Source organism: Chenopodium album, chromosome 13, assembly GCF_948465745.1.
Source record: "Chenopodium album chromosome 13, dcCheAlbu1.1, whole genome shotgun sequence".
Classification (NCBI taxonomy): domain Eukaryota; kingdom Viridiplantae; phylum Streptophyta; class Magnoliopsida; order Caryophyllales; family Amaranthaceae; genus Chenopodium; species Chenopodium album.
Window position 1 is genome coordinate 23,223,589 of NC_137846.1, and position 11,987 is coordinate 23,235,575.

General features: G+C 40.6%; 1 protein-coding gene across 1 annotated transcript; it reads right to left on the reverse strand.

Moving 5' to 3' along the window:
* Positions 1 to 6,580: 6,580 nt before the first annotated feature.
* On the reverse strand, positions 6,581 to 7,081 carry LOC145575390 (uncharacterized). The gene has a single exon (XM_081633267.1). The coding sequence runs from the start codon at positions 7,079 to 7,081 to the stop codon at positions 6,581 to 6,583; it is 501 nt and encodes a 166-aa protein (XP_081489393.1).
* Between the last annotated feature and the right edge of the window lie 4,906 nt (positions 7,082 to 11,987).

An 11,987-nucleotide genomic window follows, 5' to 3' on the forward strand; every position in this document is an offset into this window, starting at 1 on the left:
CATTGTCATCACCCATTACAGACTGCAATGCGGGGAGAACAGTATTAAGGTGCAAATTCAAATTAGCTCCAGCAACCTCCGCCAAAGCTCCAAGAGCATGTGCATTAAATTCACTGAAGACATTGATAAGAGTAAGAAACTATAAAAAAGATCTTTGTAGAGCACATACATCAGACAGAGAAGATGTACATACCTGAGGGGAAGCTGAACCAGCTTCGGCAAGATGTGAGGCAATATAGCTGTAGTCCTCACACTGAATTTACCATTATCAAGGGAGAACAGATCAGTTACAGGCCAGGAATAATTTTCATTTCTAATTACCAACGTGGCCAATGGATGAGGTAACTAGCCTTAAGAATTGTTTAAGACCATCTAACGCGGTGTCAGAAGGGTAGGAACAATCTCATCAACTGCTTGCAGTCCAGCACTCTGAAAATAATATTGAATCAATAACTTCAAATATTTAAAAAAAGTTACAGGAATAGAGAAAAGAATAAAATATAGAACCTTGTAGAGAGTACTAAATGCCATGCCTGCTGACTCACGGACCTCGGGGGCTCACTGCCAATGAAAAGACAAAGATATCAAGTTACTAATTAAAATGCTTTGCCCACAACTCAAAAAGTGCTATGTTTTGGTAATAAAACCATAACAATATTATGACAATCTCTACATAGGAAGATATAACACACACCTATCACAAAGAGCAATTCGAATAGTAGGGATAAGTTTGTCCATATAACTAATCAACTGAATTTTTCCAAGCACTAGCCATCACCTCACTTAGACCAATGCAAACACCCTGTCACCAGATAAAGAAAATATACAAGTAATCGTTAATATATTTTCAGTGTCAGTCATCCTTACCAGAATCAACAATAAAAGGCCACAGAAGGATTACCCCACAGAAACTTAGAAGACTAAGAAATAACAATTACAACCCTAATTTTGAAGCAATAATTAAAGAAACAATAATTGGAAGGAATTCTTCCCTTTAGAAAGAGAGGCTTTCAGTGAGTTATGAAGATGTGTACTTTTATAAAACATTCAAACACTACATCAGGCCATAATCACGGTACCAAGTAGAAAAAAAATTTATCCACATGAAGAAACCTACGATGACAACATCTATGCCAAAATTCAATCACTAAAGGAGTGACTAAATACTGGTTTCTATAAGCATTGCACAGTAACACAAAAAAAAACAGGTAAGATATATATAAGCATTCCACTTAAAGTTGTCTTTTGTACGAAGAAAAGGCTACATACAGTAGATATATATAAGATATTTTAAATGAAACTGAAACCTAAGACCATATACTCAGAGAATGAGGATGAACAGCTTAACTCAGCTTTATCTCCTCATAATTGTCAACTTACACAAAGTCGCAAATAACATGAACACATAGGTAAAAAACACATTGTACTTGGATACAAAGTATGGAAAAAGGAAATAAAAAAATTTTATACTACTGTACATTAAAACATTTTTTTTGTGGAATTTAAGTTAATGACAGTTTTATAAAGGATAACAATCATATTCAAATTGGCAAAAGAATAAAAACTAATGATCACATTCCAAGACCAAACAGAAAAATTTTCTATTGGAAGAGCAAAAGAATATGTAAGATAGATATCATGTCATTGGAAGATATTCCACAAAAGCATGATCCAATAATTGATAAGGTCACTATATATTTCATACTTGTTTCTGCCAGTATCAGGATCTTTCAGTCCATCTGATAGAATTGGTATAATCTTTGGAAGGACCCTTTCACCAAGCTTCCTAACAAGCTCACCCAACGCCCTTGCTGCAACCTAGTAGACAAACTCAGTGCAAGTTAGTAAACAGTTCACTAATTAAGGTAATTATCTCAGTTGAGTATAGGTTTAGATATTAACAAACCTGCCGCCCCTCATTAGATGGAGATGCAAGTGACATTATCAGGGTATCCATCAATACATGCATAATCTCTTTGAGTGTCTTAGGGGTATTTGCTACTATGGTCTTCCAACATGTAAAGCAGCCTGTAACAGAACAAACACAAACCAAGTATAAGTTTATATAGTAAGTAAACCAAACTTCAGAACAACAAAAAGATCTCCAAGAAAGCAAAAACAGGATAGCTACCTGACGCACTGAGACGCTGACATCAGTCCTGACCATGTATAAGGCAGCAAGAACATCATTACGTTTTTCTCTACCAAGAACCTCAATAATAGCACGTCCTTGTGCTTCCGTACTAGCCCCCTTATCATCACTACCTCCCTCTAGCAATGCCTTCCCAGAGGTTCCAGCAACCTAAAGAGAATGTAATTTTCTTTGTGAGCAAGACAACTGAAGATAGCAATATGAAATCAACCATAACAAACAGAATAAATAAGTAAACAGGTAAAAAAAAACCCAAAACCAAACAAGTCTCCCAACAGTTCAACAGAGCTTTGTCTAATACGCCAACTATCATTGAAAATTCCATCCTCAACAGCTGGAAGTTAGAAATTGTAAAATACCTTGAAGACAGCCAAATAACCTTCACGAACATAAGCCTTTTGATGAGAGCAATTTTTTTATGATATCAATGAGAATATGCTCAAAATACTCAATGCCAAGTGCAGCCATAACCTAAGAAAAAAGGAAGAGAGAAATCATTACGAGTGATATCTTAAACCCTGAGATATAATCTTCTCTCTCAAGAGAACAGCAATGCGTAGCCAAATATTGAACAAAACATCGAATGATATGATAGTTCAAAAGAAAACAAGTGGAAATAAAGGAACTTTTGATGTTAAAGCAAAGCATGCATGGTCTTACAAACATATAATTCTATACACTTATGAAACATAAAAAAACATTCAGCAAAAATAAGAAGATTAGTAATACTGTGCAATGTGATAGAGTGACAGCTGATCACTTGCTATATGAAAGAACAAAAACTCAGACTGATGGCAGAAACCTAGTACAAACATGAATCCATGAGCAATTAGATATAAACAACTTTTGTTATATGGTATTCTGCAAGACTTCCTACTTTTATAAGATGCACACCTATCAACGTATTATACCAAAAGGCCAAAAGCTCTCAATGCCACTTGGTACAATTTAGCATTGAAACTTTTACGGAGTAAAAATTCATAGCTTAATGGAGCTCCCACTAATTAGTAGAGAGATGTAGAAGCATTATAATTGGCTATGACAGCACCTGACTGACCCTGCTATAGTTTGGGGGCTTTTCATCTGCTTTCGAGTCTCTACAGTTCGAGGCTCCCAAATTAGTGGTTCAATGGTTCGTAATTATCAAGAAGCAAAAATTGCAATGAAATAATTTGAAGCCACTAAGCCTAAGTGCCCAACTGCTTAAGAATTTTGTTCTCCAAAACACCTTATATGTAGATGACACTTACTATAGGATCAGCACGGAGGGCTAATGAATTGTCAAAGCTTGAAAATGAACCTCAGTCCTGTTAATAAAGTGTATACTAATATGTTCTTTAACTTTAGCTTTATCTAATAATTAATTATTTATTTATTGAAATAGAAATAAGTTGAGAAATCAAAAATACTAAACGAGCTGCATTGTGTATCATAATAACTACTACAAGCATTCCCATTACAGGGAAATGAGATAGATCAATAAGTCCTGTACACATTCAAACAACAGAAATAGTAACTAGTTTGAGATAAAGCAAGAAGTTCTGTACAAATCTAAACATGAGTAAGTAGTGACTAATTCCCCTCTTTCTATTCTCTGTTGATTCACTTTCTATTAAACTCTACTGTCTTCAAATTTGTAAAACACCCTAATAGTAGTAAAAAAAAAATATTCATACAATAAACCAAAGTCAATGAACTCACCCTCTCTTTTCTTGATGAAGAAATCTCATGATTCTACAAATTATCAAATAAACTCAGCCTCCCTCAGAAAACAAAGTTGATACATATGAGTTCACCTCAACCACAGACCTTGCTTGGATAAAAGAAACATATAAGAGCCTTGGGGTCACGCTTCCCCTCGAATCTTGGCGGCTCCGGAACCTTCATCCTGGGCCCCGACCCCTTTATGGCGCACCCGGCCACTGCCGCCCTATGTAGAGACACATCACCTTTGAGTGACTCTACTTGCTCCTTCATTGCTTGGAGCTGCCCTTGAAGGGTTTCTTGGAGCTTTGCCAACTCTCCCCTGATTGCGTCGACCACTTGAGAGACAAGCTCATGGGCCGCCTCCTTGGCTCCCGATGCCGCTGCCTCTGCCTTTACCTCCAAGACTTGGATGCGGCCATCGATCCCATCGATACCACGCACAAGATCCTTAGAGGGACTTCACCGCTTCGACGTCTTGCCCCATTGTCGAGGTGAGCTCCTTCATCCCCTCGACGTCATTGGAGATAGCTCCAATGCTACCCTCTAACTTAGCAATACGACTCTCCATAGTCGATTGCTTCTTCGTCTTTGACGTCTCCTCGACGCCCTCCGGTTGACCAACACCCGATGCCATTGTAACTTTGTCCACACAATAGCTAGCACCCGACGCAACAGACCGCCCTCACGATCGACGTTGCTTTGATATCACTTGTCACGTGCTGACTTATTTCCCTAAGTCCTCTTGCACGAGGTCCACTAGTCGACATCACCCGTTAGTCTCCTAGTCAGGACTCCCCTTGTTTTGCTAGGCTAAGTGTGCTACGAATTCGGCTAAGTAAGATAAGAAAGATGCTCACAAGATATTTCAAAGGAATGCTTTGATTGCTTGAGAGAAATTACAAGTGTGTTGGATTGTGTTGGCTAAAGTTTACAAATGAATGGGATGGCCTATTTATAGGCATCCAAGCTCTACCCCTAAGTTTCTAGAGAATTCCTAACCTCCTCAAATGGAGGGTTCTAGACTACCACTCTCTACACTAATCTAGAACGTTCCCACCTCCAAAGGAACATACCTACAAGGAGGTTTCCACATCCTTCCCTAGCTAGAATGTCCAAGACCACCCTAGAGCATTCTAGAACACACTACACTTATGTACATACATAGAAGACCCTAGACACTTCTACTATGTACAAGATGACCCTTGAATATTCTAGAGACATCCCCTCTAAAATACTCTACCAAAAGAACACTTTAGAGAAGCCCGAAACCTTCTAGAAGCATCTCACGTTTTCTGGATTGCCTGCTGCCCAAACTCATACTTCGGGACCTCTGTTTGGAATACGGACACCTCCATGGTCTTCCTTGGCCCAAAATATGGTGGACCTCAAAATTTGAGCCCATTTGAAGCCCATTAGCTCGTCCAAATGGCCCATTATTGTGTTAATGTCAAGTGGGTGTTCACTTGAAATACAAGGCTATATCAAAATAAAGCTCTTTAGGGGGAAGTGCTTAGCTGAGCACCAAGGCAGGCCTCCTAGCCCCGATTGTTGCCTAGTGACCCTCTTGACGCCTATCCTTGGTGTGGGAGATGACCCGTGACATTCTCCCCACCCAATTTCTTGCCGACCTCGGCAAGATTGACCTTTGGAGTATGTGCCCGCGACCCGGTCTAGCGCACCACTCGTCCCTTGGATGCTTTCGCGCTTCGCTGCACATCCCTCCGTTGGACTCCACACTTGAGCCCCTTTGTCCCATACATGAGACGCACCTTGGTGCCTTGCCTTTGGCACCGAGTTTCCAACCCATCGTCGGACCGACTGTTGACGCTTAGGCCCAGCGCCCACCATGCCTTCATGGAAGCGAGCCTTGCTCCAACTTCCTCGCCCCTTGCAAGCTTAATCACATGCTCGCACCCCTTGTGTGTGATGGTCATAACATCACGATCCATGGTGACAGGCGCGACGCTGTCAATGAACTCCATGCCCAGCACCACGTCCTCGTCGTCCAATTCGACTACTAAGAAGTCGACCTTTCCCTTCCACTTCCCTAAGCAGATAGGGACTTTCCACGCTCTCCCATACACCGGCGTGGATTCGGTGTTAATGACTTTTAACTCGCCATCTACCTTGGTGAGATTTATGCCTAGGTTCTTGGCTTCCCTTAAGCTCACAAGATTGTGTGACGCCCCTGAGTCCACAAGCATCCTAGCATAACCCCCGTTCACCTCTCCGTTGACAAACACAAAGTTGCCCTGTTTTTTCGTGCTTGCCTCTTCATTTGTCGAGTGTGCCTCTCCCATGGGCGCATATTGGCGAGTGTGCCTCGACTACCTCAGCATTGAGGAGCCGCATATTGGCTAGTGTGGCCTTCTCTGGTGCGGGCTCCTCCCCGAGATTGGCGATGATGGCACTTAAATTTTGTCGTCGTTGGCAAGTGCGAGCCATGTGCGGCCCTCCGTACAACCAACAAGAGAATGGCTTGCAAGACTTACCTTCCTCGTTGCGACTATCCCCCTTGGATTGGGCCTTCTCCTTGCCATATTCGCCGTGCTTGACCCTTGATTGGAGTGATGCCTCCTCCCCCTCATGGTCGCTCTCCTCGATCGTCTTGCCCCTGTCGTGCCTTGACCCACTCGAAACTTCGACCAAGGACTCCGCCACAGCAATGCCCTCCGTAAGAGTCTTGACCCCACGTCTCCTGAACTCTTGCTCAGCCCACCTTTATAAGCCATCCATGAAAAAGATCAAGCGAGTCTTCTCCTTCATGTCGGGGATCTCGAGCATGAGTGACGAGTACGCACTGATGTAGTCCCGAATCGAACCTGTTTGCCTTAGACCACGTAGCTTCTTCATAGCTAGCTTCTCGGCATTTTCCGGGTAGAATTGCCTCTTCAAGTCTTTCTTGAACTCGTCCCATGTTGCAATCGAGCACAACCCCTTCTTGATGTCCTCTTGTCGCCTTCTCCACCAAAGGATAGCATCATCCGATAAGTACATCGTGGCAAGGCAAATTTTGGAAGCATCATCCTCCATATGCATGGCCTCAAAGTATCTCTCGACGCTCCATAGGAAGTTGTCAAGAGCCTTAAGGTCACGCTTCCCCTCGAATCTTGGCAGCTCCGGAACCTTCATCCTAGGCCCCGACCCCTTTATGGCGCACCCGGCCACTGCCGCCCTACATAGAGCCACATCACCTTTGAGTGACTCTACTTGCTCCTTCATTGCTTGGAGCTGCCCTTGAAGGGTTTCTTGGAGCTTTGCCAACTCTCCCCTGATTGCGTCGACCACTTGAGAGACAAGCTCATGGGCCGCCTCCTTGGCTCCCGATGCCGCTGCCTCTGCCTTTACCTCCAAGACTTGGATGCGGCCATCGATCCCATCGATGCCACGCACAAGATCCTTAGAGGGACTTCACCGCTTCGACGTCTTGCCCCATTGTCGAGGTGAGCTCCTTCATCCCCTCAACGTCATTGGAGATAGCTCCAATGCTACCCTCTAACTTAGCAATACGACTCTCCATAGTCGATTGCTTCTTCGTCTTTGACGTCTCCTCGACGCCCTCCGGTTGACCAACACCCGATGCCATTGTAACTTTGTCCACACAATAGCTAGCACCCGACGCAACAGACCGCCCTCACGATCGACGTTGCTTTGATATCACTTGTCACGTGCTGACTTATTTCCCTAAGTGCTCTTGCACGAGGTCCACTAGTCGACATCACCCGTTAGTCTCCTAGTCAGGACTCCCCTTGTTTTGCTAGGCTAAGTGTGCTACGAATTCGGCTAAGTAAGATAAGAAAGATGCTCATAAGATATTTCAAAGGAATGCTTTGATTGCTTAAGAGAAATTATAAGTGTGTTGGATTGTGTTGGCTAAAGTTTACAAATGAATAGGATGGCCTGTTTATAGGCATCCAAGCTCTACCCCTAAGTTTCTAGAGAATTCCTAACCTCCTCAAATGGAGGGTTCTAGACTACCACTTTCTACACTAATCTAGAACGTTCCCACCTCCAAAGGAACATACCTACAAGGAGGTTTCCACATCCTTCCCTAGCTAGAATGTCCAAGACCACCCTAGAACATTCTAGAACACACTACTCTTATGTACATACATAGGAGACCCTAGACACTTATACTATGTACAAGATGACCCTTGAATATTCTAGAGACATCCCCTCTAGAATACTCTACCAAAAGAACACTTTAGAGAAGCCCAGAACCTTCTAGAAGCATCTCACGTTTTTCGGACCGCCTGCTGCCCAAACTCATACTTCGGGACCTCTGTTTGGAAAACCGACACCTCCATGGTCTTTCTTGGCCCAAAATATGGTGGACCACAAAATTTGAGTCCATTAGCTCGTCCAAATGGCCCATTATTGTGTTACTGTCAAGTAGGTGTTCACTAGAAATACAAGGCTATATCAAAATAAAGCTCTTTATGGGGAAGTGCTTAGCTGAGCACCAAGGCAGGCCCCCTAGCCCCGATTGTCGCCTTGCTGCCTAGTGACCCTCTTGACGCCCATCCTTGGTATGGGAGATGACCCGTGATAACCCGCTTTTATATAGGGTAGAACCAGCCCACCCGTATGAAAAACTTTAATTTGTTAATGGGTTGGTTTACAGCTTAACCTTGGTGGCCCATTACCCAAACTCGGAGCAATAAAAGCGAAACTTCCGCGTTAAGAGATCTCCTTCTCATATTAATCTCCAGATTTTAGAGAGATAAACACAAAGGCTTGAGGAGAGAGAAAGTCGCCCACCTTCTGCTACGCTCGACGTTCATCCTTTCGTTTTGCTTCATTGATTCTGTGGTATGGTTTTGAGTCTTACGCTATTTGTTTTCTCCTTGAAATTAGGAAAAATAAATTCTCAATGCGATAACCTTACCCATTAAACAAGGAGATAAGACTTGGGGACTTTGTACACAGCAAAAGGGGATTTGTACCAATTTCCGTTGTTTATTGATTTTAGCCTCATCAACTTAATGTTTTGATTTGATCTTCGGAAATTTACATTCTCAAAAAAAAAAAAGAATATATATATATATATATATATATATAAATATATATATATATTATATATATATATATATTTATATATATATATATATATATATATATATATATATATATATATATATATATATATATATATATATATATATATAGTAGGAAAAATTGGAGGTAGGATACAATATCCTCAAGTTGGTTGTTGGTTTTTTTTAGGAAGAAAAGGGGTCAAAGGGATAATTTAGAATTTTGGGAGGTGGGAGTTGGGGTTGTTAATATAAAGTTCATGAATCGATGATGTTTCCCTTGCTTGCCTTTATCTTTTCTATGCAATTTTTTTATGAAGAATGTGGTCCGTGCTGGCTGTAAGCATTATAGTATTTCTCTGTTGAACGATAAATCAATGTACTCTCCCAGGTTTATGGGAATTTGTTAGAATTTGACCAGGGCAAGGTTTGTAATGCAGTTCAATGTTCTGTTGTAATTGATTGTGGATATTATCGTTCTTATGTGATTTAGACTTAGATATGGGATTTATAACAATTCATGTTATTTAGTTATGATTTGATGAATGGGTTTTTTGATAATTCATATGTACTATTGAACTAAATTTCTGTTTTTAATCACCCCATTTGAGGAAGCATCTGTTTCTCTTAAATATTTGTCCTTATGGATATGTCTTTGGATGATATCGTAAAGAGCAAGAAAAGTGCTGGCAGAGGTAAAGGACGAGGTGGTGGCCCTCGAGGGCGTGCAACTAGAGGAGCTGTTAGTGGTGGAAGAATGAGAGGGATAGGTAGATGGGCAGGTATGTGTCAGATATCTAAAGAGGTGGAGAAATGGCTGATGATTACTCTGAAGACTCTTGAGGAGGACAATTCTGATGACGACACGTTGGAGAATAGTGGGAGTCTTTGGGATGGTTAGGATGGTGATCACTTTGATAGTCTGAGGAAGAGACCTACCCAATTACCCACCTTCAGTAGCCAATTGGATGTCCAAGGCCACATTCAGGCCGATACCTGCAAGATCCCTATACTTGAAAAATCGTTCTCCTGGTCTGGTGGTCAATTGCAATATCGTGTATGGGAACTCAAAAACATGACCACCAACTGTAAGCGAGTCCTTTTGGCTTTTAATCGAGGTATCATGGTGTTATTTCGGATGATATACTACAAGAGGGGGGTGAATTGTAGTATGTTCCTAGTGCCTACTTTTCGCGGAATATAAAACTGATTGATGTTAGGAACTTAGACAATGCAAAGCGGATTTTACGAGGAAACCATCCAGGGCCCAACTGGATGTAAAACCTCGACCCTCCAAGGGATTTCAAACCAAACCAATCCACTATAATAGGGCGAAACACCTAGTTACATCCTATTATACACGGACCTTTCTCACAAGTTCCACCAAGGACACTTGCTACTCGATAAGACTCTATCCTACCCAACCTAAGCCCCACACTTAGATTCACTCAGCACTCCCGAAGTGCCTACACTCGGCTTCACACTAGAAGCTTAATCGGCTTCACCCTAGAAGCTCACACATTGCACTCTTACAATTATAATAACGAGAATCCTAACGAACTCTCACACCCCAATACATAAAACACTCAAAACCTTTTTTCCCAATTATAAGATCTCAAAGAATAACTCTAAATACATATCAATGAATAAAGAGATAAAACTAATATGCTGGACACTCAAGATTTGTTTGGAACTTACTGGACGAACTGAAACCAAACCTGACTGGAACTTTGACCTGGAGGTTTGACTTAGCTTCGTGGTGAAGGATGAAACCATTAAGCACGACCACTAATCTTCGTCAGCCTCGACTTTGAATGAATACATATGAGCCTATTTATAGTACACCCAAATCATTCTTTTCGTAAAAGATAAGTTTTCTCAAAAGATATGTTTAAAAGATATTTACTAAAAAAAATCTTTCCAAAAATATATCTTTTTGTTAAGAATATATTTTGTCAATAATAATAAGTTATATTTGCTGTAAAATCAGATTTTATTCCAAACTTATATTTTCCAAATATACTAGCTTATCTTTTTCCAAAAGATATACTTACCATAAAATCAAATTTTATTTAAAACTTATTTTTCTGAAAATACTTTCCAAAAATAACTTATCTTTTTCCAAAAGGGATTTATTAGAAAATAAATATCTTTCTTCTGTAAAACCAAATCCCTAAAAGATATGCACGTATTAGGTAAATATTTATATCATTAAACCGAGCTTTAACGACGTGCAGACTTAAGTTCCGATTAGGTTCTGCAACTCTGACAGTCTCTGAGTTCCTGACAAGTCAGTAACTCTAATTTCATTGACTGTTTAGAGTTCACCTTGGTTTTATAGACTTGTTCCAGACTTACTTTTATGTCCAACATACTTACATGAATCCTAGATCGATATACTTCGATTTCTCTGTCTTCATGCTGATTCTCTGAAACTCTTGTTCTGGAATCTTGTAGTCTTGATGTATTCTAGATCTTAGGTTTTGCCCCAGCATTACACCGAAACCAGGTCATTACAACCCGTTGATATGTTCCTGTCAGGACACACCTTTTCCCCAGCATTACACCGGATACAGGTCATTACAACCCTTGATATGATCCTGTCAAGGAACACCTTGAAGTTCCATTTCTGGAACTCTTCTTCTTCTTTACTTGTCATCCTTAGTCTTCTAATGTTTCTCTGTTTCAGTCCTCACTTCAACTCCCAGAGTTTACTTATCCTGCAAACATCAAAACACTAAAAGACTCTTATTTGATAGAAGTTTGCTCAATCATTAACATCATCATCAAGACCCCTTTTTGATGATGACAAACTGAGCAAACTTCTGAGGATAACAGAATAAAACAGAAGGTTATTTTTATTTATAAAAACAATAAAGAAAACTAAAACAAAACAAAATTAAGCTAGAGCTAGCAAACTGGAAAACTAAACTAAATTAAAAGACTCCTACACATACATAACCTATATATGCATAGGAGACTTACCTCATGAAGATAACATATGCAAACATCTATTTACGTAGTTACCTTCATGGTTCCTTATCAACCATAACACTCATCATTGTTCTTGTTCCTTTATTGCTTATCCTATA